The sequence below is a fragment of the Prinia subflava genome, chromosome 13 (genome assembly GCF_021018805.1).
Source record: "Prinia subflava isolate CZ2003 ecotype Zambia chromosome 13, Cam_Psub_1.2, whole genome shotgun sequence".
In the NCBI taxonomy this organism is placed as follows: Eukaryota; Metazoa; Chordata; class Aves; order Passeriformes; family Cisticolidae; genus Prinia; species Prinia subflava.
The window spans coordinates 19122108-19148844 of NC_086259.1; the positions used below are offsets into that span (position 1 = coordinate 19122108).

General features: G+C 61.8%; 1 protein-coding gene across 4 annotated transcripts in view; it reads right to left on the reverse strand.

Moving 5' to 3' along the window:
• Positions 1-24506, reverse strand: part of GSE1 (Gse1 coiled-coil protein) — a 98842-nt gene extending 74336 nt beyond the window's left edge. For 3 of the 4 annotated variants that reach the window (XM_063410335.1, XM_063410332.1, XM_063410334.1), the window contains exon 1: positions 22563-24450. In XM_063410335.1, coding sequence (XP_063266405.1) covers positions 22563-24410 — 1848 coding nt within the window. In that variant the 5' untranslated portion in view covers positions 24411-24450. Of the gene's footprint in view, positions 1-22562 lie in introns of all 4 variants that reach the window. The other variant, XM_063410331.1, reaches the window with a different exon arrangement.
• Positions 24507-26737: the final 2231 nt, after the last annotated feature.

Sequence of the window (26737 nt, forward strand, 5' to 3'; positions counted from 1 at the left end):
CACCACCTCGTGGCTCCTGGCACGCAGGGGCCAGCGCAGCCTGGCAGGGCCACCTCGCTGGCGGTCGCGGTGACCTTACGCCGCTGCCGGGGCGCTCCGAGCCCGGCTCTTGGCCCCGCACACGGATCCTCCAGCCAAGGCAGGCTGGCGGCTTGGCACCCGCCCTCCTCACCCAGGGCTGGCAGGGAGCGGGCAGCAGCAGCTGCGGGAGGTGCGGACAGACAGACAGCACAGCACAGCTCCCCGTGCGCCGCCCCGAGCTCTGGGGTGTGGGGTTGGGCATTCCCTGCCCACACCAGCACTGGCAAAGGCCACCCCACAGGCCACCAGCATCTCTCACTGGGGGGACAAACCCCAGCTCAGCACCCCAGCAGAGCACCAGGGGGTGCCCCCATCACCCCCAGACAGAGCCTCACACTGCCAGGGGCCAAGTGCCCCAAACCCTTTGCCCATTGCCCCCCAGGAGCCAGACCTGAACCCCCCAAGGGTGGGCACCCGTGCTGGAGCTCCCAGATTGGGGTGCCACCCTCCTTGCACCCCATTAGAGCTGTGTATGGGTCTGCTGGGGTGCACAAAAAAGATTTTACTAGTTAAAAAAAAAAAAAAAAGACAGAGAAAAACCAGGAAGTGCAGAAGGCACCTGGCAGCAGCACACAAAGTTTGCAGCAAGTTCCACAAAGCCCCCCACAAGTACCCACTGCAGGTCTGGGGGCCACAGGGGTCCCCCCACGGTGTCCTCACACCCAAACACACCCAGCAAAATTGGGGGGAGACACACAACAAGTAAGGGGGGGTGCAGGGTTTATCCCCCCAACAATGCTGGTGCCTGCCTCAGGGCTGGACAGGGGGGTTACAGGGAGGAGGGTGCAGGCAGGGTTTGGGGTACGGGGTGGGTACAGGCAGGTGGGGGGGTACAGGCAGCTCGTAGGGGGGCACAGAGGGTTGGGAGGACACAGGAGGGGGTGGGGGCAGTTAGGATGGGGATGGAAGGGTACAGGTGTGAGGGGGGTACAGGCAGAGATGAGGGAGGTGCAGCCCGGGGGGCAGGGGGTACAGGGATGGGATGGGATGGGATGGGATGGGATGGGATGGGATGGGATGGGATGGGATGGGATGGGATGGGATGGGATGGGATGGGATGGGATGGGATGGGATGGGATGGGATGGGATGGGATGGGATGGGATGGGATGGGATGGGATGGGATGGGATGGGATGGGATGGGATGGGATGGGATGGACGGTACAGCCAGGGTGTGTGTGCGGCGGGGGGGGGTACAGGTAAGGCGGGGAGACAGTCCGAGAGGGGAGGGCACCGGCGGCTGCCTGCCCTGCACGTACCTGCGGGGCGCGGTGCGGGCGGCGCGGTGACCCCGGCGGCGGCAGCGGGAGGAGGCAGCGCCGCGCACACGCGCGATCACATCCCGAGCCGGCGGCGAGGGGCGGGGGACACACACACACACACACGCACTGCCGGGGGTGGGGGCTGCGGTGAGCTGGGGGGGTCAGGGAAATTAATAACCGAGAAAAAGGCACTTACCCCCTCCGCGGGGCTCGCCACCGTGCCGCGGGGGTGGCTGGAGGGTGGCGCTGGGAGGGGAGGGGGGGATCAAAGGATGGGGGGGGGGGTCTCGCCAGCCCCCGCTGCCTGCCACAACAAAGAGCCAGACACAACAAAAGCAGCATATGGCCAGAGCCGCGCGGGGCTGTAAATTAAACATAAAGGGAAGATTAGATAATTAATGAGCGCTCCCGGGCCGGCCCCGGGGGAAGGGGAAGGGGGGGGGCTGCCTGCTGCGGGGAGCCCCGAGCCCCCCGCCCAGCCCCGGGGGGAGGGGGCCGGGGGGCACCTGTTGGGAGGGAGGATGGGCAGCGGCCGGGCCAGCCTCGCCAGCTGCTCCGGGGCGCAGCCTAAGAGGATTAGCGGGGGCATCCCGCCCCCGGCAAAAGGGCTTGAAGCTGCAGGGCTGGGGGTGGGCGTCCCTTGGATCCCCCCACATGCGGTGTCGCCTCTGCCCCGGCCTAGGGCAGCATCCCGGGGGGGTGGGCTCGCATCCTGCATCCCTGCATCCCTGCATCCCTGCATCCCTCCCCGGGAAACATCCCGGGGGGGTGGGCTCGCATCCTGCATCCCTGCATCCCTGCATCCCTCCCCAGGCAGCATCCTGGGGGTGGGGGTGGGTTTGCATCCTGCATTCCTCTGCCTCAAAGACCGGGACCCACAAACACGCAGGGATTCAGGCACAGCTCGGTGTGTCCCCCCTGCCCGTGTCCCCACTCCCAGGCAGGGAGATTTGGAATGCCTCAAATCCATCCTTGCTGCTGCTAGGCAGGAGGGGAAACTGAGGCAGAAAAGGGAAAAACAGGCAGGAGGGGGGACACTGAGGTAGGAGAGGGACACTGAGGCAGAAGAGGGGGAAACTGAGGCAGGGGAACAGATATGAAAGAGAAGAGAAACTGAGGCAGGAGGGGGTGAGTCCATGCTGGTGGCTCAGATCTGTGTGAGGGCACACTGGGGCTGTCCCCAGGCAGCCCTGGAGCAGCAGCACCGGCAGGGCCTGGCGGGGGGAGGGGGTACCCCGGGAAGGGGGTGCCAGAAAGAGCGTCAGGCCCGGCCCGGCCAGGGGAAGGAGTTAATCCCATTATTGGCAGGCTCACAGATGGTGGCTGCACTATTCCCCTGCTTAGCAGATTGAACAGATCAGGCAGGAGGGAAGGGAGGAGGTGGGGGGATCTCCCCCCCAAACCCCCACAGAGCAGGGGTGTGAGGGGCCGTGAACAGCCCCCTCCACCCCATGAGAGCCCGAGAGCACCCAGGGGTGCTGCCCTGCTGCCCACTGCACCCCTTGCCGACATAAATCCATCCCCTCTGCCCTGGACGAGGGGTGGCTGACACAGCAGGGGACTTGGGGACACCCGTGCTGTCCCCATGCCAAACCTGCCACCCCCCGGATCCTCCGGGAGGTCAAGGACCAGGTCCCGCTGCCCCGGCTCGGGGATTTCAGCAGCTGCTCCCAAGGCAGCAGCAGCCAGGGCTGGAGCCCGGGATTAGGGAGTGTGGGAAAGGGCTGGCGGGGAGCCAGGGACAGAGAGGCTGGAACGTCCTGAGCAGGGAGGACAGCCGAAAAGGGATGGAGGGAGGGAGGGATGACAGGAGGGCGGGAGGGATGAGGGAAGGAGGCAGGGAGGGAAGAACAGAAGCCAACAGCTCCTCACCCCTGCGACGGCAGCGCGGAAGAGCAGGGCTCCAGCCAAGCGCCTCCACCCCTGCCACGACCCGCCAGGGCTCAGCCACCTCCACCCCACGGCCATTCCCCACCGCAGCCCCCCCGGAGACCCCGCACAACCCCGGCTGCCAGGTCCTGGTGGCTCCCAGCCCAGTCCCAGCGGGCAGGATGAGGCCACCTCCACAGCAAAGCTGCCCGCTTGCCTCTTGGAAAACACTTGGAAAACACTGCGCCTTTGATTCTGCGGGGTGAGCGGCACTGCCCAGCCCGGCATCCCAAAAAAATAGCCCCCCTGGCCACCCACATCAGCCTCCACACCCCTCTCATCTCCCCTGGAGAGCACCCCCAGCATGGGGAGGGCACACGGTGAGACATCCCCTTTGCAGAAGGCATCGAGCCACCATGCCGGGGGTTGCCAAGGCAATGGGAGAGTGGGAATCTGGGTGGAAAAGGTTGGGGGTGCAATCCCACGGGGCTGGGGGGCCCTCCAGCACACCAGGATACGATGGGACATGAGCTGGGGGGCCCTGGGGGACCCTGGCACCCCCCAACTTCCACCCCAGGCAGGGAATTGGGATGTACCCACGCCCTGGCCCCACTGCTCAGCATTGGTGTCCCCATGCCAGTCCCTACCCTCTCCTCTGGGGGGTCTCAGAAGGTTTGGGGTGCAGGAATGTGAGCACTGGAATGAGCACGGCCCCAGCACCCCAAAACAGCTGTTCTGCCAGAGACTGACCTCCAGCAGGAGGGGACAACCCCAGAGCCTTGGGGACACCCGGAGGTGCCGAGGGAAGTGGGACAGCCCTGGTGGCACCCTGTCCACACTGCAGCACAGGGAGGAGCCCAGGGCAAGACCCCGTAGGGTGAGAGCTGGCAGGAGAGGGGGCAGGCTGCTCCTCAGCCTGCCCCCTCAGTTTCCCCAGCCGTGCCTCAGTTTCCCCTGGCATTCCGGCCTTGTGGCTGCAGGCAGGATGACCACGGGCAGTTTCACCAGTCCCAGCTCACTGGGAGCACGGTGCTTCCAAACCTGCCCTTCCAGGAGCTCCCAGGGACCCACCCCAGCCACGGGCACAGGGTGTTCGGTGGCCACATGGCGAGCACCCCTCTCTTCTTTCTCCTTCCTCCAGGCACCAGCCAGCTCAGGAACAGCTTTGTGTCTCAAGAGCCAGGTCAAACCCCTGGTAAACTCACTCTGGGACATCCCCAGCTCCTGCCTGTCCCCCACCCCAGCACAGGGCTCCCCAAAGCTCAGCATCCCCCTCTGGAAGCTCAGCCCAACCCCACTGCTCTGCAAACCAGCTGGACACCGAGCTGTGGGGATGTTCAGCCACCCCCAGCTTTGTTTTTAGGGGAGAGGGGGTGATCCCCCCCCATTCCCAGCTGGCAGTTCCCATCCATTCGAGATCTGAGGATCCATCAGCTGGGAGCAGACAGGTTGAGGCTGGGAGCTGCCTCCCGTGCCAGCCCAGACAGGCTCCCAGGGGACTAATACCGGCATGTAAATATTAGATACTTCTGTCTCCTCTGAGGCCAATTACACAAATCGTGGCAGCTCCCGCAGGACTCTCCGCTCCTACTTACTGTATCATCATTAACAGCTTATTAGAGAACAGCTGCTCCGAGAGGGGGAAACAAAAAAGGAGAAGCCAGCAGGAGAGGCGGGAAGGAGACAGGCACGCAGCAGGACGGGGAGGGGTGACCTCCACCCTGCCCCAGCGCTCAGGGACACCGGGAGCATCATCCCCGCGGTGGCACCGGCATTCTCAGCCCTCCCTGCGAACCCAGCGGCAAACCAGCCCAAAAATCACGATGGGATCTGCTGTGGGATTCCCAGAAGGTGCCAGGAAGGGGACGGGGGGGTGGGCCTGGCTGGTGCTGGACTGGGAGGTGGCAGGGGACAGGAGTGAGGTGGCTCCAGGGAAAGCAGGAGTTGGAGTGAAGCCACTGAAGCAGCCTGGCACCCCTCAGCCAGGGGCATTTGGGGCTGGGAGGTCCCTTCGTGTCCAGAGAATGTTCCTCATCCTTTTGGTGCTGGGATGGGAGGACAGGAGGTTTAGGATCAGCTCCCCAGCACAACCCTGAGGGGGGACACACATTCCCTAAACCAACTCATCATTAAAAGGTGCAGCTAATTGGCAGCCAGACACTCCCTGCCCTCCTCCCGGTCCCCCGGGGGTGACAGCAGCCAGGCTGGGATGGCAGGGGCGTTTCTTGGGGTGCCACAACCCTCCACCCTTCCCACTCCCTCCGAGTGCAATTAGCACCATCAATCCCACCCACTCATGTCCCCTGCGGCCACCAGGGCCAGGCGGGGTCCCCAGCGGTGCCCCCGGGGTCACGGCAGGGTGGCCGCGGGCAGGTGGCCGGGGCAGGTGGCCCTGCAGGGAGCCGTGTCCCCGGGAGGATGTCACGACATGCTGGTGGTGCGCTCTAGCGTCAGGCAGCATTAATGCATTGCTGGCAGCAGGCACGGGCTGTACGGCTGGACAAGGCCGGGGGGACGGACACCTGGACACGGACCCACGTGGGGATGGACACCTGGACACAGACACACATGGGGAGGGACACCGGCACAAGCCACCAGACCCACCCTGGGCAGGGGACACGGCCACCAGCTACACCCCACCCCAGCTCGGGTGGCTTTGCTGGGCCAGTGTCCCATCCTGGGGGGACTGGGGGGCAGATGTCCCATGCTGGGGGGACCGGGGGGCAGATGTCCCCTCCTGGGGGACCGGGGGGCAGATGTCCCCTCCTGGGGTGACCGGGGGGCAGATGTCCCATCCTGGGGGGACTGGGGGGCAGATGTCCCCTCCTGGGGAGACTGGGGGGCAGATGTCCCCTCCTGGGGGGACCGGGGGGCAGATGTCCCCTCCTGGGGGGACCGGGGGGCAGATGTCCCATCCTGGGGGGACAAACCACGCCAGGCAGGGGCAGATGCTCTGTGGAGGGGAGGGGGAGCGGGGCTCCCCAGGGCTCTCGGGGGCCGGGGAGGCAGCAGCTTCCCGTCTGATTGCTAATTATCCTCGTTATTCCGTGTCAGACACTTTATGAAGCACCGGAGTGATTTGCTCTTTCCCTGTAATTAGGCACGTCGCAATTACCATCTAATTCAAGTTCAAGCTCGGCGTCCTCGCGACCTTCCCGGCCTCAACACGATGTCCCTGCTTGTCCCCCCGGGTGTCACCTCTGCCCCGTGTCTGCCTCTCCAGAGAGGAGGGGGGCACCGAGGGGCTGGTGGAGGACAAGGCACACAGCCACACCCCCAAAAATCCACCCAGCTACACGTGACACCAAAAGAACCGAGCCAGCTTTGGGGTCCCCCTCCAGGAGGGTGACAGTCCCCAACACAGCCCTCCTGAGCATCCCTGAGCCCCCCGGGTTTTGGGGTGAGGGCTGACCCCCAGCACACAGCCAGGCCCTGCCCACACACAGCTCCCGGCCAGCTGCCACTTTGTCCCCTGTAGTGTCATTTGAGATTCCGCAGGACATATTTAACACATCCATGTCACACCCTCTCTCCTATTCCCACAGGGACAACAGCACACAAACAGCAATTAAAAAACCTACAAGGCTTTTTTTGGAGGGGAAAAAAATGGAATATAGAGAGCAGGATGATCGATCAGCAGCTCTTGTACCTTCCCAGCGTGGCACTGGGATTCCCTGTCCCCACCCGGCTCCAGGAAGAGCCACATCTCCTCCTGGAGCATCCCAAAAACGCCACCAGTGCCGCAGCCCTGGGCGCTGCGCCGTGCCAGGCTCCGGTGGCACCGGGCTCGCTGCAGAAGGATGCTCCCCCCCTTTTCTCCCAGCAGCTAATTAATCCTTGTGGCTCAGGCAGAGCTCATTAGCGCTGGTGCAGCGCGGGGCTGCTCCGGCCACCCGGCACAGCCGCCCTTCCCAGCGGAGAGCAAGGTCAGTGCCAGGGGCCAGCGGGCACCGGCACTGCCTGCCCTGGGCTCTGCTTCCTGGACCCTTCAGTGGCCTTTCCTGCAGCCTGGTGGGGTTTTTTCCAAGCTTACACCATAGAGGGGAAAATAAAAGTAAAAAAGAAAAAAAGAAAAAAAGAAAAAAAGAAAAAAAGAAAAAAAAAAAAAAAAAAAAAAGGGAAAAAAGGAGGGGAAAAAAGGGGAAAAAAAAGGAAGAAAAAAAGGAAAAAAGAAAGAAGAGGGGTGAGGAGGTGGAGAAAAGCCCCCACCCCGAGCGTGAGCGGGAGGGAGCAGCGGCCAAGGAAAGCAGAGGAGTCAGCCAAGTGCCTCTCTCCGTGGCGGCAGGGCGCGAGTGGGCCGCCCTGCAAATGTTTTGAATTTCCAAAACAGAAGGGAGAAGCCAAGAGCTGCCGAGTTCCCCCACACGCCAAGAAGGACAAAGGGCATCCCTGTGTGGTGGAGGGGAGGGCGGGGGCCCGGCACCCCCCGGGATGTGCCAGGTCAGGGATGTGGCACAGGGGCGCTCCCAGCCGGGCTCTGGGTGCATTCAGGGAGGGGAAATGGGCGGTGCTGAGTGAGCGCTGGCACAGGGCATGGGGCGGCTGGGATGGGATGTGCACCCACAGGGACAGCCCCCAGCGGAGCCTGGAGTGGTTCAACACTGGCAAAAAGCCCCCAGCTCCCTGTCCTGGCACAGCAGGAGCCCCCCAGCTCCTGTTCTCCTGGGAATCCACCCCCTCCATGAGCCAAATGTGCTGCAAAAGGCTCGAGCCTGGCCCTAGAGGCTCCCCTTGCTGCAGGAGAAGCCGACGCTGATCCAGAAGGAAATCCCAGTGCCCACCCCGGCTGCTGGCAGGGATGTGAGGATGCTGCATGGGTGGTCCAGCCCCTCTGAGTGATCCCATCCTGCAGCGTGATGCTGTGCCCCAAAAAGCAGAGCCCGCCCCGTAAGGAAGGTGGGAGATGGAGCAGCATCCACAGGAATTCCAGCAGCAGCAGCACAGGCCCTACACCCCTCCCTCCCCTGCAGATTATAACCTCACACAGATTATAATCTTCAATTATTAATCCCCAACAAATCCAACCCCATCTGCCCAATCCTGCCCCCTCCCGGGGGGGCTGCCTGGATGCCAGCCCTGCTACCGGGAGGGGTGGGAGAAGCCCCGGGGGGAGCCCCCCCAGCCACGCTGGGAGCAGGCAGGGAGACAATCTCGGGCCTATGCGGCCCCCTCGCCGCCAGATGTGTGTTAATAAGGCAGCTGCCCCCTAAGCTAATAAGGTCACTTACTGGCTCCAGCAAGACGAGAAAACAAGCAGGGGCTTGGCTGCGGTACAGCCTGACTTGGCACCCGCCGCACGCCGGCTTCCTGAATTCTTGCCGCTTCCAGAGCAGCGCAACGGGGTGGAAAAAGCAGAGAGAAACCTCCCTCGCCCCCCCAGAACGCACCCCCGCGGCCCACCCGGCCTCCAGCATCCCCCTGGTCCCACCGCCCCTGCCCTGCTGCCTTCACCCCGCCGCGGGGTGGATTCCTTAGGGAAAACCTCGTGGAAAGGCTGGGATGGGGAGGGGGGGATTCCTGCAGACTTTCCCAGCCCCCCCGGCCCCGCTCCCTCCCTCGCCTGCCCCCGATCATGGCGCCTACAACTCCCTTTGTTTTAATATTCTAAAGCGAGCCAGATGCCGGCTTTAATCCCCTCAGCTGGGGAGGATTTGCAAACACATTCGGAGGCAGAGGCGGCCCCAGGCGCAGCCCCACGGCGGCGGCACCGCGCCCCATCTGCCGCAGGGGAAGGGGATCCCGGGCCCCGATTGCCTTCTCATGTCGGGATTAGGGGCTGGAGGTGTCCGACCGCAGCGACACGAGCGTCCCCTGCCACGGGTGGAGGGTTTGGGGGGTTTGCCCCCGTGGCACGGTGCCAGGGGATGGGATTGGCATGGAGGGGTCCTGCAGCTTTGGGAGGGGGGCAGAGGCTGGACTGGAGCTCTCCTGAGGATGGAATGATGGATGGGGTGTCTGTCCCTCACATCTGCAGGGCCAGAGGGTGAGCGGCTCTCCCACATCCCTCGTGGACGTTGGGATATTTTGGGCAAAGCTCTGGGGGTCCTTCCTGCAGCATGAAGGGATTTCCATCCTGACCTCCAGCGCCGCCAGCTCCCGCCCTGCCGCTGCCTCCTTCCCCTGGGATTCAGCAAACGAGGCTGAGATTGAGCAGGGACCAGCAGCAGCAGCCAGAGGGGTCAGAGCCCACAGGAGCAGCTCCAGGTGTGCATCCCATTTGTCCCACAGCATCCAGGCCAGCTCCTCTGCATCACAGCCCCGGCTGTGCCATCAGTCTGACCCTGTCCCCTGTCAGGAGGGGGAAGTGTCCTCTGCAAAGTGGGGGGAGGCAGCAGCAGAGCCCCGGGAGCTGGAGGGTGACAGGAACGTGATGCTGGAGCCATGTCCCAGCCCCACAACATCCTAAAGTGGGGAAAAGCTGCCACACCTAAACCCCCTCCTCACCCAAAGGTCAGCTCAGAACGCCCCCACAGCTTCCCAAATGCTGGGGGCTCCCTCCAGGCCCCCCAGTCCAGGCTGGGTGTGTGGGGGACCCCAAACTGCTCACAACCCTGCAGGGACCCCTCCAAGGATCTCCCCGTCCTCCCCTGCCCATCCAGTGCTGCCTGTGCCCGCAGGAGGCTCCTGCTCCAGCTTCCCCAAAGAAACAGCTCCAGGAGCACAGAACCTTCCTGAGCTATCCCAGAGCCCATATTCACACTGCAAAAGAGCAGGGCTTCTTTTTAAGGTTTTTCGGGTTTTTGAGTTTTTTGGGGGTTTTTTTTGTGTGTGTGTGTGTTTTTTTTTTTAAGACCAGGATCTCCTCCATAGCACTTAGCAGCCAGGAGTTCCGAGGGAGCAGAGCTCAGTGCTTTAGAACGACGCCTCATTTGCCAAGAAATAATCCCAAGGAGGAAAAAAAACCCAAAAAAACCAAAAAAAAACACCAGCTCAAAAAACACCCATAAACCCCAGACTCAGAAGATAATTAACTCCACAAAGCAGCGACCCTGAGCAGCTCAAATCTTTGCTGTAACTCCCCAGCCTCTTCTTCAAGGAATTATTTCTTCCTGTCTCCAACACAACGGCACCAGCACCAGCACTGGGAGGCCTGGGGGTTTCATTGGGGTTGTGTGTGTCCCCCAAACCCTGGGGACAGATTTGCCTCCACCCAGGCAAGGTGGGGGGGCCCAGCCCCACAGGAGACCCCAGATCTGTGAGCAGGGTTGCAATGGGATCACTCCCTATCCCCGTGGAGGGTTGGAATAGGGACATTGAGGGGATGGAGGGGGGAAATGGGTGCTGCTGGCCCCCAACACCCACCAGCACCCCCTGACAGGGAAGGAGCCACTTTTCAGGATTCTCCTTGCAGACAAACAGCAGGAAAAGACAGGACAGACACCCTGGGGGTGCATTTTACCCCCCCATTCCCTCTCCCACCTTTAAGTCTGGCAGAAGGGATGCTCCATCACAAGCTGGCCCCAGTGACCCTGGCACCACCACCCCCCTGGCAGCGTCACCCCCTGCCCCTTCCTGCCCCTCGCCAGGGAGGGGAATCGAAGAGAGAAGAGCTGAGAAAAGGCAGTGCAGAGCCAGCCCTTCCCACTGCTGCTCCCCCCGGCATCCCCCTTCCCCTCCTGACCGCAAAAAGCCAACATCTCCCCGCGCCCCTGCAGCCAGGGGATGGGAATGTGGAAGCAATTGCACTTGGCAAGGCAGCAACAGTGAGTCAAAAACAGTTGTTTGGCTTGTCAGCCACCCAGGCCCTGCAGCACTCTTGTTTTCCTTTGCCTGCCTTAACCCCTTCCAGCCCCACGCACGGCTCCCAGCAGGAGCCACGGCCCCCAGCCCCGCCGTGGGGAGCAGAGGGGAGCTGGGGGAGGGCTCACAGCTGTCCTGCTCTAGAAATGGCAGAATGGGCAATTCTCTGGCAGGAAAGCCTGCAGGGAGAGGCTGCACTGGACCTGCCGTGGTGCTGGGGGCTGGCATGGGGCACAGGGATATCCCAAGGCCACCAAGGACAGCCGGTGGTCCTGGAGCCACTGGTCTGGTGGTCCTGGAGCATCCCAGCCACTCATCCCAGGAAATGCAGAGAGCTCCTTGTCCCCGCCACAGACAGCATCCCAGATGAGGCAGGCTGAGGGGACATGGCCACGTGTGCTGGGGACCCTGTGCGACCCCGGGGTGGTCAGACCCCCCTGGGCAGTGCCAGCCTGTTGGCACTGGGTGATTTAAAGCCCTGAGCACAGCGGGCCCTATCCCATTTACAGCAGTTTAGCACATCCTAGGCTGCTTCCCACTGCTCCTCCAGCTCCTTCCCTGCCGGCCACACGGCAGAGTGGCCAGGAACACATCCAGAGCCACCACGGGCTGCAGCAGGGGCTCTGCTCCGTGCCCACCTCACCCCTCACACCCCAAGGTGGGGGTCCCACACCGCTGGGACCCCAACTCATCCAGGCTGCCACCAATTTGGGGCAGGGTAGGGGGACACCAGGATCCTCCCCCACCATGGAGGGACAGCCCTGGGGGTCAGGGTGTGGGTCAGGGTGTGGGTCAGGGTGTCCCTCTGGGCATCCAGCCATGTCCCAGAGCTCACCCCTCCCCCCAGCTTGCTCCCAGAGAAGACAGGCATGAGGAGAGAGGCCAGGGATGGGGGTTCACCGGGATAACCCCCCCTGCACCCCTCCAGCACAAGGGAACCAGGGCCAGGGGACGGCTGGGGAAGAGTTAAACCCTCTGGAGCGCACGGAAGGGGAGGAAAAGTGGAGGGCAAGGCTGCGCCCGTCGGGAGAGACAAAGCGAGATGCAGGAGCCAAGAGATGAAGGCGAGGATGCGATAAGAGGGGGAGCGGGGTGTGTGCGCTGGAGCGAGGGAAGGGGAGGAGGAGGAGGAGAGGTGGGTGATGACCAAAGTCATTGAACATTTTTTGGCACGCCTACCCCCGAGTATCCTGGCCGTTGGCCCAGCTCGGAGCTGAACTTAAACAAACTCCTGTTGCAGCCATCTGCTTGATTTTAAAATAAATCAAACAATCTGTTGAGCCGTGGGTGATCAAATTTCCATCTGTGCGGACGCCTGCTCGCCTCCTCGGAGCCTCCGCTTGCCTCTACCAGCCAAACACTCCTGGCAGCATGTGGCCTCCCTAATTCCTCCAGGAAAGGGAGAAACCGGACCTCCCCCTGCACCCCGGCCCCCTCCCGGCCCTCCCCGCCACCCTCCTAACTCAAACCAAGCGCTATTTTTACAGCCGCCCACCAAACAGAGACACGGCCCGGGTTTGGATGGGAGGAAAACGGGGCTGAGGGAAGATCCCAAGAGGGATTGAGCTGCTCCGCTGCTGCCCACGCTGGGGGGATTCCTCATCCTGTCTCCATCCGTCCCACGGGGCTGAGGGAATGGGAAGGGAAAGGGCAGCAGCTGCTGGCCCCGCCGTGGTGACTGCGGTGCAGAGGCCACGGGCTGGCCAGAAATAGCAGCTGTGAGGACAGGGACACCGGGCACACTTCACCTCCAGGTGCCTGAGGGTGCCAGGCTCGCAGCCACGCTGCCCAGCCATCCCCTCCAGGCAGCCTGCTGGCCCTCAAGTCCACCCCAAATCATCTCATCCTCTGGGAGCAGGGAACCCAAGGGGGGGAAACACCACATGTTTTGTCCCAAGGTCCCCAAAGTGCGAAAAGAGAGGTGGCACCTCCCTCCTCCACTGTCTCTTTGCGTCCTGCAAGATCCCTGCTCGCCTGGGGGAACAGCACCCGTGATATCCACGGCCCCAGAGCCCCTCTGAGGGGTCAGCCTCTTGTCCAAGGCAAGGACAGGCCCCCGCTGGCACGGCCCGGCTGTGCCGTCCTTCCCCGGAGCCCTTCCTTCCGCTGCGAGCAGAGGGCACCGGGCACTGCGCCAGCACAGCCAGAACTAGGGCAGCAAGGGGTGGGGAGAAACACAGCAAAAGGACTAAAACACGAGCAAAGAGGCAGGAAACCCTCATGAATGAAGGAGAGGGAGCAGGGATGGATAAAGGATGGAGCCCGATTTGGGGTCACTGGACCCTGGCAGCTCCGGTGGGGAAGGTCAGGGTGAGAGCACAGACTGTGCATTGGAAAGGGAGGAAGGACACCACAGCAGGATTTATTCCTCCTCCAGGGCTTCACTTATTGGGGTGACACTTCCTGAGGGTCCCCATGGCATGGTGGAAGCAGCAGCAAGGAAAAGGAGGTGCCCAGCACCCACCAGAGCCCTGCCAGGAGCCAGAGCCAGCGGCTGCGGAACAAACCTCACCCGTGTGGGACACTGCCAAGCCAAGAGCTGTCCTGGCCAGCCCAGGGCCAGCCTGGCCAAGCCGCTCACTGCTGGAAAGAACAGGGAGCAGGGTGGCCCCCACCCTGCTGCAGCCTCAAATGCTCCCCAGTGCCAGCTTTAGGGAGGGATTGTCCAGCCCCATGCACACAGCACGCAGCACCCAGGCTCCAGGATGCAGGATCAGCATGAGAACGGGGAGATCAGCAAGGGAAAAAAGAACTGGATTGAGTGATACGGCAGCTTGGGTGCCAAAATCTGCTCCTGGGGATCCACATCCCTAAGCCCCGGCGGTGGCTGAGATGGGGAGGTCCCTCCAAATGCTCCTGGTGGAGTAAAACCCAAGCAGAGCCCTGACAGGATGCACAGCAGGGAGCAGGTTACACAGCACAAGCAATAGCGGGAAGGGGAGGAAAAAAATCCCAACAAACCAACAAAAAACCACCAAGCCCCTTTTTGGAAGAGGAAAGGGCTGACAGGACCTGGCTGAGAGGCAGGAGAAAGCCCAGATTTCCCAGTTACTGTGCAGATGTTCTGGACTGAAAACAGAAGACGGCAGGAGCGAATCCATCTCCCCCTCCAGAGACGCCGCAGCCGGAGCATCTGGACTCTGTCTGCAGGCAGCAGAGCCGGCTCCCCCCATTCCCCGAGCCCCACACCGGGAACAGCAGTGACAACACAGCCCTGTCCCCACACCAGGCTGACCTTGGCACTGCTGCCTCCAGGGAAAACTGAAAGGCCTTGTCTCTGCAGAGTTTTCACACCGGGGTGACTCTGCTGCCTGCTCCCAAGCAGTGGGGAGAAGGAAATGCAGCTGAGGACAAGGAGGGGGGCAGGAGACATCCATCCATAGAAATATATATATAAATATAGTTATTCCTGGCCAGCAGAATAACTGGAATCATCAGCACTTGATCGTCACTCGATGCAAAGCTTCACAGCCAGCCGAAGTCAGCCCCTTTCCAGAAACACGCTAGAAGCAGCTGCAAGGGGATGGTGGCAATTTGTGTGTGCCCCACACCCTCAGCTGTCTGTGTGTCCCTCCCTCCCGGGTGTGACTGTCCCACCAAGGCTGCAAAACATTGAGCCACAGCCCAACATCCTGGCTGTCACCAAAATGTTCCCTCCCTGGTGTCCCCAGGGACAGAGGTGGCTGCTGGTGGCCCCTCAGATCCGTCAGATGACACGGTCCCCATTCCCAAGGAGGGGCAAAGCTGGGAAGGACAATTAAAACCATTTTGGAGGGTCAGCTTGGAAAGGTCCCCCTGCACAGAGCTGTGGCAGAGCCGGGGCTGTGCCATGGGATGCACATCCTGCAGGGATGGGAATAGGAATCACAGTAGGAATCCCCAGCCCCAAAACAGCAGGTGCTGGGGACACACTGGGTGGCAGCATGCCAGGACACAGCCTCGAGGGGGTCACAGAGGGGCTGGAAGCCTGGGAGCAGTCCAGGCTCCTGCCCTTTGGCCAGGGAAGGCAGCTGTCCACCCCAAACCAAGGCAGGGGACGCCCTGGCTGCGGGGTGGTCACCACCCCTCTCCCATCAGGACCTTCCCTCTCATCCCAGCCTTGTTTCAGCTCTTAAGTGGAAGACAAAAATTCACTGGGAGAAAGCAAACCAGTCCCTGCAGCCCTCCTGCCCTCTTCACATCCCTCATGGGGCTGCCACGACCCTCCCCATTCATCCCTGGTTAAAACCAGCCCCAAAACTCATCTGCTCACCCCTGCCAAGACCTGGCTCTGCCAGGTAGGGCAGGCAATGCTGTGGCCAGGTCTGCTGGAAGCCGGTGGGAGGAGGCAGCAGCAGGGCAGACGGTGATTTCCTGAGCTGGTGTGCCCAGGGTTGGGGAACAACCCTCGGTAAATCCTGCAGCAGGTCCCTGTGCCACCGGGAATGATCCGGGATGGGATGGGATGGGATGGGATGGGATGGGATGGGATGGGATGGGATGGGATGGGATGGGATGGGATGGGATGGGATGGGATGGGATGGGATGGGATGGGATGGGATGGGATGGGATGGGATGGGATGGGATGGGAGGCAGCCCCAGGGCTCGCTCTGCCCCCGTGCAGGTCACGGCACGCTCGGCACCTCTCCGGCAGGTTGGAGAGGGAAAGCCGGGGCAGCTGCTGCTCCAAGCGCGCCAGCTCCATGGGTAAACAGATGACTTCAGTCTCCTGAGAGCTACTAAAGCCCGGCAGCACTTGTGCTAACGTGGAAAGGGGGAGGAAAAGAAGGAAACTAAAGAGGGAGAAGCAGCGTCATACCCACACCAGGCTGCAAAGCGCACCCAGGTAACGTCACCCTTCTCCCAGCCCATCCAAAAATCCACCCTGGAGCCATCCCCTTCATCCCTGCCCTGCATGGATGATCCAGCATGGAAAAGGAGCCACACAGCAGCCAGAGCAGCTGCACCAGGCTGTTTGTCCAGCCACGGCACGGCTCGGCTCACGTGTGCCGAGCAGCTTCTCACCCGGCAAACCACGACCTGCCCCAGCAGCCCGGGCTGGGCACCGGGGCTGCAGCACCCTCCAGACTGCCTGGGGAAGGGAAGCAGACTGGGACAGCCGGGAGCAGAGCCTTTGGCACAGGAACAGCCCCAGCACACGCCACTGTGCGGCCCCACGAGGAGCCAAGGCACGCCCCAGGCACCGCTGCCACCCGCCTTGGCCGTGGGGGACCCGGGGCTGTCACGGCCCTGGGACAGGACCCAGGGGACTCGTGCTGCTGGAAAGGCTCCCGCCACCAGCTGCTCCCAGGAGAAGAGAGCCCGGCACGGCTGGGAGGCTGCCATGGCCAGCCAGGCTCCTGCCCCGGCTCCCAGGGATGCTCCTGCCTCACCATCTCCTGGATGTCCCTCCAAGTCCCCACCCTGGCAGTCCCCAAGGAGGGCAGTGTCCCCCTGACACACCAGAGGGACATTTCCACGCTGTCCCCTCCAGGCCAGGATGGCACCATGTGGCACAGGCCTCTTGCTGTAGGGAGGAACATCTGGCCAGATGCTGCCCAGCAGCACAGGACTGTCTCCAAAAAAGGATTCAAAGATGCCATCAGGGAGCAAACAGAGCCCTCTGTACCCCAAAAAACGGCATGAGAAGGGATCCAGGTCACCTGCTGCAGCCAGAGAGGTGTAAGCAGTGCCCCAAAACATCATGGGTCCCCAAAACCTGCTCAGGAGATGGACACAGCTCCTTGCCACTCAAGGACAGTGACAGGGCTGTCAGGACAGGACCCAACTGGTATCCTGAGGGGTGAAAAGCCAACTCCTATCATTCCTGATGTACTTGGACATCCAAGCACCCACGCTGCTGTGCAGGGAAGTCCCTCCTCGCTGGGAAGCAGCCAAGGAGCATCCCAGGCTGCCCTCTGCGACCGAGCTTCCCGGATGGCTGAGAAGAGCCAAGTGTCTGGACAAAACATCTGTCCGGCCGCAGCAGCCAGAGCCGTCCAGCCGCCCCCTTACCCCATCTCCCGACTTGGCTGTGACTCCAGAGGATGCTCCAGCGCTTGCAAAAGCATTTTCACAGCATGGGGGGAGAGTGGAGCCCGTCCCTCTCCCCAGGCTGCTCACAGGGGGTATTTGAGGGGATGCAGCAGTGTCAGCCCAGCATTTTTGGCAGGTGCCTGCTCAAGCTGCCAGTCCTGCAGTGCTTTTGGGAAAGGCAGGCAGAAAGCAAAGAGCAGGGAGGGTATGAAAAATAAATATCTAGCAGGCAGCTGGTGAGCTGTGGAGTCAGCACAAGGTCCGCAGGACACGGCGCTGGCAGCGGCGCGGGAGCCCTGGAATTTCGGACAGCTGGGCCAGCAAGGTCAGCCCGGCCAAAGCAAAGACCCCTGTGCTGCTCCCCACAGCGCGGCTGAAGGACAAACACCCCCAGCTGGAAACCCCACGGGGACAAGCCACCACCCCAGGGGGTGACTGACACCGGGTGAGGATGAGGAGGGACAGCCAGGTGTGAGTTCCCACATGGCAAGGCAGCCCTGAGCTCGGGCAGGAGAGAGCCCAAGGCACATTTTCCCCGTGCTGTTTCTTTGTTTGCCATGTGGGAACACGATCCCGAGGGAGGCCGTGCCCCGGGACATGAAGTCATGTCATGATTAAATTGCCACCTCCGTGCCGGGATTGAGATCTCATCCGAAAATGCCAGCCTGGGTCGGTGCTGGCTGCAGCAGCTGCTCTGCTGAAAGGCAACCGAGGCCTCACTAAAAACAACCTCACATGCTGCAAACTGAACTGGTTTACCCCAGTGAAGTTGGCTTAAACTGGCCTGGTTTTGCTGTGAATGTGCTGGAATTCGTGATGGCAAAAAATTGCCACAAGCACAGGTAGAACTACCAAAACCAAGCCAAGCTGGAGGCCAGAAGATCGAGATGAGTAAGGCCAGCTCTGCTCCTTATTTAAGGGATGAGGAGAAGCCAAATGCAGCCAGTGCCACCTCCCTGGAGCCCACACATGGTGTCCCCTGGGTGGGGACACCAGAGGTGCCATCAGCTTGGCCAAAAAAGCACCACCACCCAAAACACTGCCAGTGGCCAGAAGGTTTTTGATTTCCTTCAAAATCCATAAAAGATGCAAAGAAAGCAGAGGTGCCTGGGGCTCTTCCTACACAGGTCTCTTAATTCTCATGCTGCAGTGCACCCAGATATCCCATAATTTGTCCTGGTGCAATGCAGGAGGAGGGCTCAGGCATCACTCCCCGCCTTCTGGGTTTGCTTTTCTGGCATCCAGGAGCTTTGGCTGCCTCTCAGCATCAGTGGGACAAGGTTTAGTGGAGAACACAAGAACTCTTTGATTTTTGCCCAAAACCCTTTTCGAAAGCCAAAAGGAAAGTACCCACCAACAGCTGTCAGCTCGACGCAGTGATTTGGAAACACAGCCATGACCTTTGGAGCTGGGAACCTGCAGAAGGGGCCAAACCTCCAGCTGAGCCAACAGCACTGCTGGCAATTAGTAAATACAGTGAACTCAGCCCCCAGGGCCTGACTGTGCCCTGTCAGGCACAGCCCCACACAGCCAGCCCCAGGTGTGCTCTGAAAAGTGGGAATGGGGCATGGAAAACAGAATGTGATTCCCAGAAACCGGCCTGAGGACACGGCTGGGAGAGGCGGTGAAACCCAGCTGCTCCCGAGGAGCGCGATGCCAACACCTCCACAGCACCAGCAGCACCAAAGGAAACTCAGCACAGAGCCACGGATTTGTTTAGGTTGGAAAAGCCCTCCAAGATCATCGAGTCCAAGCAGTGCTGTTCCCCCAGCACTGCCAAGGCCAGCAGTGACCACGTCCCCAAGTGCCACACCTTTTAAATCCCTCAAGGAATGACAACTCCACGAGTGCCCTGGGCAGCTGTGCCAGAGCTTGATGATCCTTTCAGGGCAGAAATTTTCCTTAAAATCCAACCCACGCCTCCCCTGGTGCAGCCTGAGGCCGTTCCCTCTCCTCCTGTCCCTGTCCCTGTCCCCATAGCCTGACCCCCCGGCTGTCACCTCCTGTCAGGAGCTGTGCAGAGCCACAAGGTCCCCCTGAGCCTCCTTTTCTCCAGGCTGAGCCCCTTTCCCAGCTCCCTCAGGATTCTCCAGCTCTTTCCCAGCTCTGCTGAGCCCTGGGGACACCACTGGTGACCGGCCACCACCTGGATGTGCCTCCACTCCCTGCCACCCTCCAGGCCCAGCACCCAGACAGTTTTTTACCCAAGGAACAGCAACCCATCCAAGCTGTGAGCAGCCAGTTTCTCCAGGGAAATGCTGTGGGAAACGCTGCCAAAGCCTTCACTGAAGTCCACACAGACACCACCCAGAGCCTGCCCTCAGCCACTGAGTGGGTCACCTTGTCACAGGACATCAGGTGACAAGGACATGCCGTTCATGAACTCGTGTGGGCTGGGCCCCATCACTTGGTTGTCCTGAACAGCTGTGCTTGAGTTATGGCAGGATTTGAGAGCTTTCCAGACACCTGGAAGTATTTCCAAAAAGTTGTGTTTAAGGGAAAAAAACCCAGAAAACCTCAAGAGGAGCCACTTTTACAGGTACATCAGTGCAGAGGGAGCAGTGGAAAGTGAAGATGGGAAGAGCTGGAAGACAGGGGAGGCTTTTCCTGGTGAACACAGGACACTGAGAGAACCAGACAGGCTCAGGACAAGGGGCCCTTGAGCTGGGAATGCATCACTTCACCCCTGTGGAGAGGGCTGGAGAGCCTGGGGTGACATGAGAAGGGACAGCCAGCCAGGAACAGGTCACTGTCACCTCCAGGAAGCAACCAAATCTGGGCATTTTGTGGTTTATTCAAAGCCATCGCTCCCAACAGCAACTGCTCGAGGAACCGGCTCCTCCGGGGATGGATCCACGTCCCAGTGGGATGCACAGGAAATTTATCCAGATCAGCAGGAGATATCCCACTGGATACCCCACACTCAGAGCCCTACACCCATAAGTGCATTGATCTACACAGCTTCCCCTTGTGAGGGGCACAGCTGGAAAGAAAATCCATTTTCACCGTGAGTATCTGGGGACCAGGGGTGAGAATCCAGAGGATGCCCAGGCCAGACGCCCTTTCTACACCCAGCACTGCCTTTTTTTCTTGAAGGGGAGAACCCAAACCCGCCCCACACGTGCCAACCACAGCAGGGTTCTGCAGAGCTCACCTCCAGGAGATCCTCCTGCAGCAAGGAGAGCTTCAGGCACCACCACACCTCCACAGAGCATCGCTTGTTCCACTGCTCCCCACCACCCAGCCAGCAGCAGAGGCACCACCATCCGAAATATCAGTGGCTCCTCCCTCCTGTCACCACCCTCTCAGATGTGGGGGTCCCTCACCAGCACCCCCACACTGTCACAGAGAGGACCTCAGCCCCATCCTACCCTGCTAAAAGATGGAGATGTGGGGGTGTCTGGTGGCTTTTGGGATATTGACATCGAGCTTTGAGCCATTTGTGTCAACCGTACACAGGCAGGACAGCAGCGAACCACAGCTGTGTGCAGGGGGTGTGAAAATGCAAGCGCAGTCCAAAAACGAAGTTGCAGGGTTGAAAGGAGAGCCGGGGAGATGATTTTAAGTGCTCAGGCTCATTCCCTCCGGCCTGGTCCCATCAGAACAGGGGCCTGGGTGTCACACAAGAGTGAAAGGCTCATCTGGGGTGACTTTCAGCAGCCAGCGTGGCTGAACAAGGGTACAGCTAAATTAACCAAGTGCCCTGCCCAAGCTTTAATCCGTGTTTTAAATAACCTTGACATCTGTGAGGTCTTAGTCTGCTGGAAAGCATGTGGAGACAGGGAGGGAAAATGTGCCAGGACCTTCTGGCCAGCTAGAGTCCTCCCCAGGACACGGCAGAGCCCGGCCACGGTGTCCCCAGGCAGCTCTGCTGTCCTCCAGACACTCAGCCCCTTGCAGCAGCCCCTTAATTTGCTCATTAGCAAACCCAGGAACAAGAGGAGGAACTCAATAGTGTCTCTTCCCCGGGACTCCGTGTCCTTGTGGGAGTTGGGGATTGGAGCCAGTGGGGATGAGGGCTGGAAAATGCTGGGATCTGGGGGAAGCCACCACGGGAAGCCCCCAGAGCACCCATGCTGGAACAGAAGTGCTGTTCATAATGTCCCCATGAGGTGGCCTGGGGACACCCAGGGGGCAGAGGGCTGAAAACCCAGCTGGGGACATGCAGATCATGCCCCTCTCATCTGCTGCACCCAGCTGGGCTCTGCTGGGGCGCTCCAGCATCACCCCTGGATCTGCACCACGGGTGGCTCACCTGAACCCCGAGTCCTCCATGGCCACCAGCACCTTGCAAATGCCACCAGACCCATGACCTCGTGGGCATCACATGGGCATCACCACCCAGCAACCATGAAAATAAACCACAGATGACCCAAAATTATGTCAGGACCACCCAGCTCAAGCTGGCAGAACCTGGGGGAAACCCCCCAAAAGCAACAGCTTCCAGAGGATTCCCAGCGCCGGTGCCAACCCAACCTGCCGTGCCATCCTGGCACCCTCCAGGTGAATGCAGCTCCTGCCTGGTGGCTTTCCAAGCAGTGTCCCCCCCGCCAGTTCAAGGGGAAATTACATTTGTAAGCAGGCAAGGGAGAGCGACGGGAGAGAAAAGGAGCGCTGTCTTGGAAGGACTGGTTTACATTTCTAAAGAAAATGTCAGTGCCTCAGAGAGCTGCAGGGTTCTGGCTATGGATGGAGAAAAGGCTTTGCAAGTGACCTCGGGGATTTGGGATGTTGGCATTTGACAGACCCCAGCCTGGGGCCTGGCTTGGTGACACAGAGCTGTGGCTCTGGAGAGCTCCCACAAGCTGGAGATTTAGGGGTAAAAGCTGTTATTTATTTCCCCATCCCATGAGAAAGACAAGCTTGGGAGGAATAAACTTTTGCTCTGCCACGTGGTTTTGAGGCGATGCCCCTAAAGCAGCCTGTGTAACCCCAGGGGCAGCCACAGAAAGGATCAGCTGGGGAATCTGGCAGCACCTGGGCAATGACACCCGTGACACCCTTCAGGGCTGCAGGGCTTTTGGGGAGCCCTCACTGCAGGATAACCAGAGCAGCACGGGTGGGGGGCACCCAGCCCTGTGCTCACCCATGTGCTGTGGGAAGAACCAGGGCTTCTCCAAGGGAAATCTCTTCATTAAGGCACCTTGTAAAACTGTGGATAAGTTAGGAAGTTTCCTACAGAGCCCATGAGCTCCTTCCAGCTTCCCAAGGATGCTCCCAGGGAGGGCAGGCCAGGCCAGGCAGCCCTCCCACCCCTCTGGCACCTCTGAGCACTCTTGATGGCAAGCAGGACAGGATTGGGATTTCCTCTGTCCTGGCTCCCACCTCCCTCACACGAAGCTGCCAACAACATGGACACTTCTGGAATGGAACAGGTCTTGGCTCTTCCCACCTCCTGGAAGGATTTTTATCTGTTCCTCCACAGCTTGACAGCTCCAAAAGTTCCTTGCTAAAGGCACCCCATCCATTAGCACACGCCCCCAGGAACCAGACCCAAAAGAAGAGCATCCATCTATGTCACCGCTCCGACTCCTCCTGGATTCCAGAGGTGGGAAGTGCTGGGAAAGGAGGGACGGGGTCCGGGCCAGCCACCTTACCTTGTGGAGGAGAGATGAGGGCGCCACTGCCAGCAGCTCTGGCGGGGTCATGCTCTTGCCAGCCAGGACCACGGCCCCGCACTCGGCACAGGCGCCGATGGTCAGCTGCTTGCCATCGTCCACCAGCAGGCTGTTGGCCACGCGCAGGGTGTAGAGGAACACGGGCAGCCTGGCCACCTGCACCGCTTTTAATCCAAGGCACCGCTTCTTCTCCTGCCGGCAGAAGAAGCAGACGAAGGTCTCCACTTTGTACTGCCGGGACCAGGCGCTGCTGGGGTGGTGGGAGTTCCTGCCCTCGTGCTGCAGCCACTGTCCCAGCAGGTCGTGGTAGCACAGGATGCAGGTGGCCACCAGCCCGGTGGAGTCGGCCGGCCTGGCCCGCGGGGCGGGCGGGTAGACCGTCAAGAAGGGGAAAAAGGGCTCCTTCTCCCCAAATCGCCCCGGAGGGTTGACGTTGAGCTGGAACTCTTTGCCAGCTCCCAGCTCGGCCCCGCAGATGTAGCAGACAGAGGTGGGACCGGGCTTGATGACAGCGGGGTGGCCGGCGAGGTCACCGGCCGAGAAGACCTGGTGGTACCTGCCCAGGAAACTCTGCACGGAGGAGATGAGCTCCTCGTTGTGACAGGCCCTGTACATGGCCCACAGGTCCTGCAGCACCCCGAAGCACTTGCGGCAGCTGCTGACCTCCCAGTGCTTGTTGAGCCCCTTGGCGCCGGGCGGGCAGGGCAGCAGGCTGAGGAAGGGGAAGTGCATGGTGCTCTTCGCGTTGCCGTTGGTGATTTTGGCCGCCACCGGCCTCGCCTCCTTGCCGCACTCCTCCCCGCAGAGGTAGCAAGCCTCGGGCACCGGCGGGATGCCCGTGCCGTCCTCCTTCAGCCCTCGGCGGCCCTTGGCGGGCATGGCCCCGGCGCTGAGGGGCACCACGTAGAGCCGCTGCAGCACGGGCACGTTGGCCAGCTCGAAGCTCTGCCACTGCTGCATGAGGGAGGCGAAGCAGCAGGGACACACCAGGGTGCTGCCGGTGGGGGACAGCGGCTGGGCGCCGGGCGGGGGGCTGTGCAGCCACAGGAACGGGAAGAAAGGTCCCGGCGAGCTCTTCTCCTGCTTCTGCACGTGGACGCGGTGCTGGGCGCCCGGTGCCAAGGGGCTCCCGCAGATGTAGCAGGCGGTGCCCGGTGCCCAAGAGGGCCTCTCGCTGCCTTCCTCCTCCTCCTCCTCGCTGGTGATGTTGATCTCGCTGTCCGAGGAGCAGCAGGGGGGCCCCCGCTCGTTCCCCGCCGCCGGGGGGGCCCGCGCCGCGCCGCCCGCCCCCTCGGGCTCCGAGAGGGGCTCGGCGTCGGAGAGCTCGGAGAGCTCGGAGCCGGCTGCCGGCCCTTCCTCCTCCTCCTCTTCCTCCTCCTCCTCCTCCTCCGGGTGGCCGGCGGCGCGGCGCGGCGGCGCGGCGGGGTCCCAGCCCGTGGCCCCCCGCCGCAGCCCGGCTCCCCCCGCCGCCGCTGCCGCCTCGCACTGATGGGGCCGCTTGAGCCAGTACATGCGCTTCTCCACCGGCGTGCGGCTGCGCTCGAAAGAGTCCCACTGCTCGCCCAGGAAGCAGCGGCAGACAGCGCAGACCAGGGCGCAGCCCTCCGCCGAGACGGCGCGGGCGCCGGGCGCCGGCTCCTGGTGCTGCAGGAAGGGGAAGAAGGGCCGGTGGTCGCGGGGGGGTCGCACTTGAAGCTTGAGCTCTTTGCCGCGGCTGATGCCGCCGCCGCAGATGAAGCAGCAGAGCGGGGGCGCCGGGGGTTGCGCTGCCCCGGGGCCGCCCCCCCCCGCCGCCGCCGCCGCCTCGCCGGCCGCCAGCGCGGCCATCAGCCGCTGCTTGCGGGAGAGCGGCGCCGCCGCTGCCCCCGGCCCCGCCGCCGCCCCCGGCCCCGCCGCGCTCATCGCCGCCCCCGGCTCATCCCGCGGCTCCGCCGGACACGCAGGCTCGGGGGGCGGGTTTGCGGAGCGCTCCCCCCCCCACCCCTCCGCCCGCCTCCTCCCGCCGGGGGAAGGCAGCGAGAAAGGAAAGAAAAAAAAAATTATAATAAAACAACGGCAACAACAACAGCGAAAAAAAAAAATAGCTCCCAACGGCAAGAAAATATCCACGAACGGCAACAAAAATAAACCCGGGATAAAAGTTCGGTGCGAAAGTTTGGGTCCCGCCGGCGGCGCGGAGGAAGGGCGGCTGCCGGCCGCCTCCCGGCCCCGGCGCCCCCGGCCCGGCTCCTCCCCGGCCCCCCCGCCACGACCTGCCCGCCCGGGGGGGCCCGGAGGGAGGAACGAGCTGCTGCCACCCCCCGCCCGCCCGCCGCCAGCCCGGCGCGGAGCGCAGCGCCCGGACCCCACGGGGGAGGGACGTGGGGATTTGGGAAGCCACCCCCCGAGGGGACTGATGACCGGCCCCACGCGGGGATCCCCGCGCCAGCCCCCACGCGGGGCCGCCTGCAGGCGCTGTCCCCTCTGTCGCCGTCACCAGAGTCCCACCCGCCACCCCCCAGCCCCAGCAGGGCGCTTTGTGCGGCTCCCGCTCCCCAAAGACACCGCGTCCCACTTCACGCCGGCAGGACGGATCCCACCGAACGCACCGGCCCTTTCCTGCCCTTTCCAGCCATTAACTCGGTGTCCCGACCAACCCCGGTAATTTATTTCCCGTTTTAAAACTACTGCCGCTGTTCCAGTTCAATACCAGATTCTATTTCCCGCTCGGTCCTAAAATGCTGCATCGCTTTGCCACTCACTGGTAAATAGCTGATGTGTTCCCAGCCGGGGCTGGCGGCGTTTCAGCGGCGCATGCAATAATCCCGGTGTATCCTTACCTGCCTCGCAGCCCGCGATAAGATTTAATGCTTGGAAAGCACTTTGCTGTCCTTGGACAATAGGCACCGCGGAAGCGCAAACTGTACCCAGGGCCAGCCTCAATTAAACCTGACTGATTAACCACCCAAGCGGCTCGTCAGCATGCCCACCGGCTCGGCACGGCTCTGCCGATTAAATAAATATATTAGGAGCTGGAAGGGTTGTTTTTTTTTTCAAGCAGTCATTTTTAGGAGGAAGCCTGTGGAGTTTGAGCTCATGGCGAGTCGCTGCAATATCCCAGGTGCTGTCCTTGCAAATCTCCCTGAGCTTGGAGGGTGCAGAGTGAAACCCAGAGGCAAGGTCAGTGGTTGGGTAGGACACAGGGACAGCAGGACGAACGCCTGAGCCACGTGCCAGCACACCCAGGTGATGCACAGAAGCCACATTGTCCCTTGCTCCTCATCACTCCCCGGGGTCCCCGTCTGGGTCCCCCTCGGGCTGACCAACCCCTCGTGTCACCTCCCACCCGGACTGCGGGTGACAGCGTCCGGTGCTCCCCGGCAGCTGGCCCTGAGATCAAACAGATTGTGTGACATCAGCTGGAGCGCGGGCAGGGGCAGGAGGGCTCTTCAGGGACCCGGATCCAGTTTCCACGCAGATGGCTCCGGTAGTAAAGGAGCAGGGGGTGGGAGGCAACACACAAAGCGGGAATACGATACCTTGGGAGAACTGGCTCCACGGGGCTTTTTCAGGGGTTTCCAGAAGACAGCAGGGCCTCGTTATATTTTATTTATTTATAGGGCTGATGTGGTGGCTGCTCTATGCACCGAGGGCAGCGGGAACGCCACGAGTCGGGGTGGGCATGACTCAGATGCTCTTTAAAGATGCACACGGTCTCTCGGTGTCACCCCTTTCCCAGGACGGAAAGGGGCCACTGGGCCGGATGGGATCCCTGACCCCGGGCGGCAGCACCACATTTGGGAATGCCTGACCCCAGCTGGAGCTCCCCCGGGAGCTGCAGCCACCAGCTCGGCCCACCCTTCGAGCGCAGCCGACAGATGCTCTCCCGCCTGCTCCGCAGATGGACCAGAAAACAACGCGCTGTATTCAAAGTCCAGAGCTCAGCGGGGCCAAACCCCCCTCCCCACCCTGCCCTGGAACACCAACCCTCCGTGCCCCTCTCCGGAGGCGCCACGAGCCCCCGGCTGCCCCGTTCCCCCCGCACCCCACTGGGACGCGGCCTCGGAGCGGCTTCCCGGGCCTCTGCTGCGCCCGGACAGAGCAGCTCATTTATCATCCTGTGCCGCCCCGGCCCTGCGGTCGCTGTTTGCAACAGAGGAGCTGGGAGGGAGAGA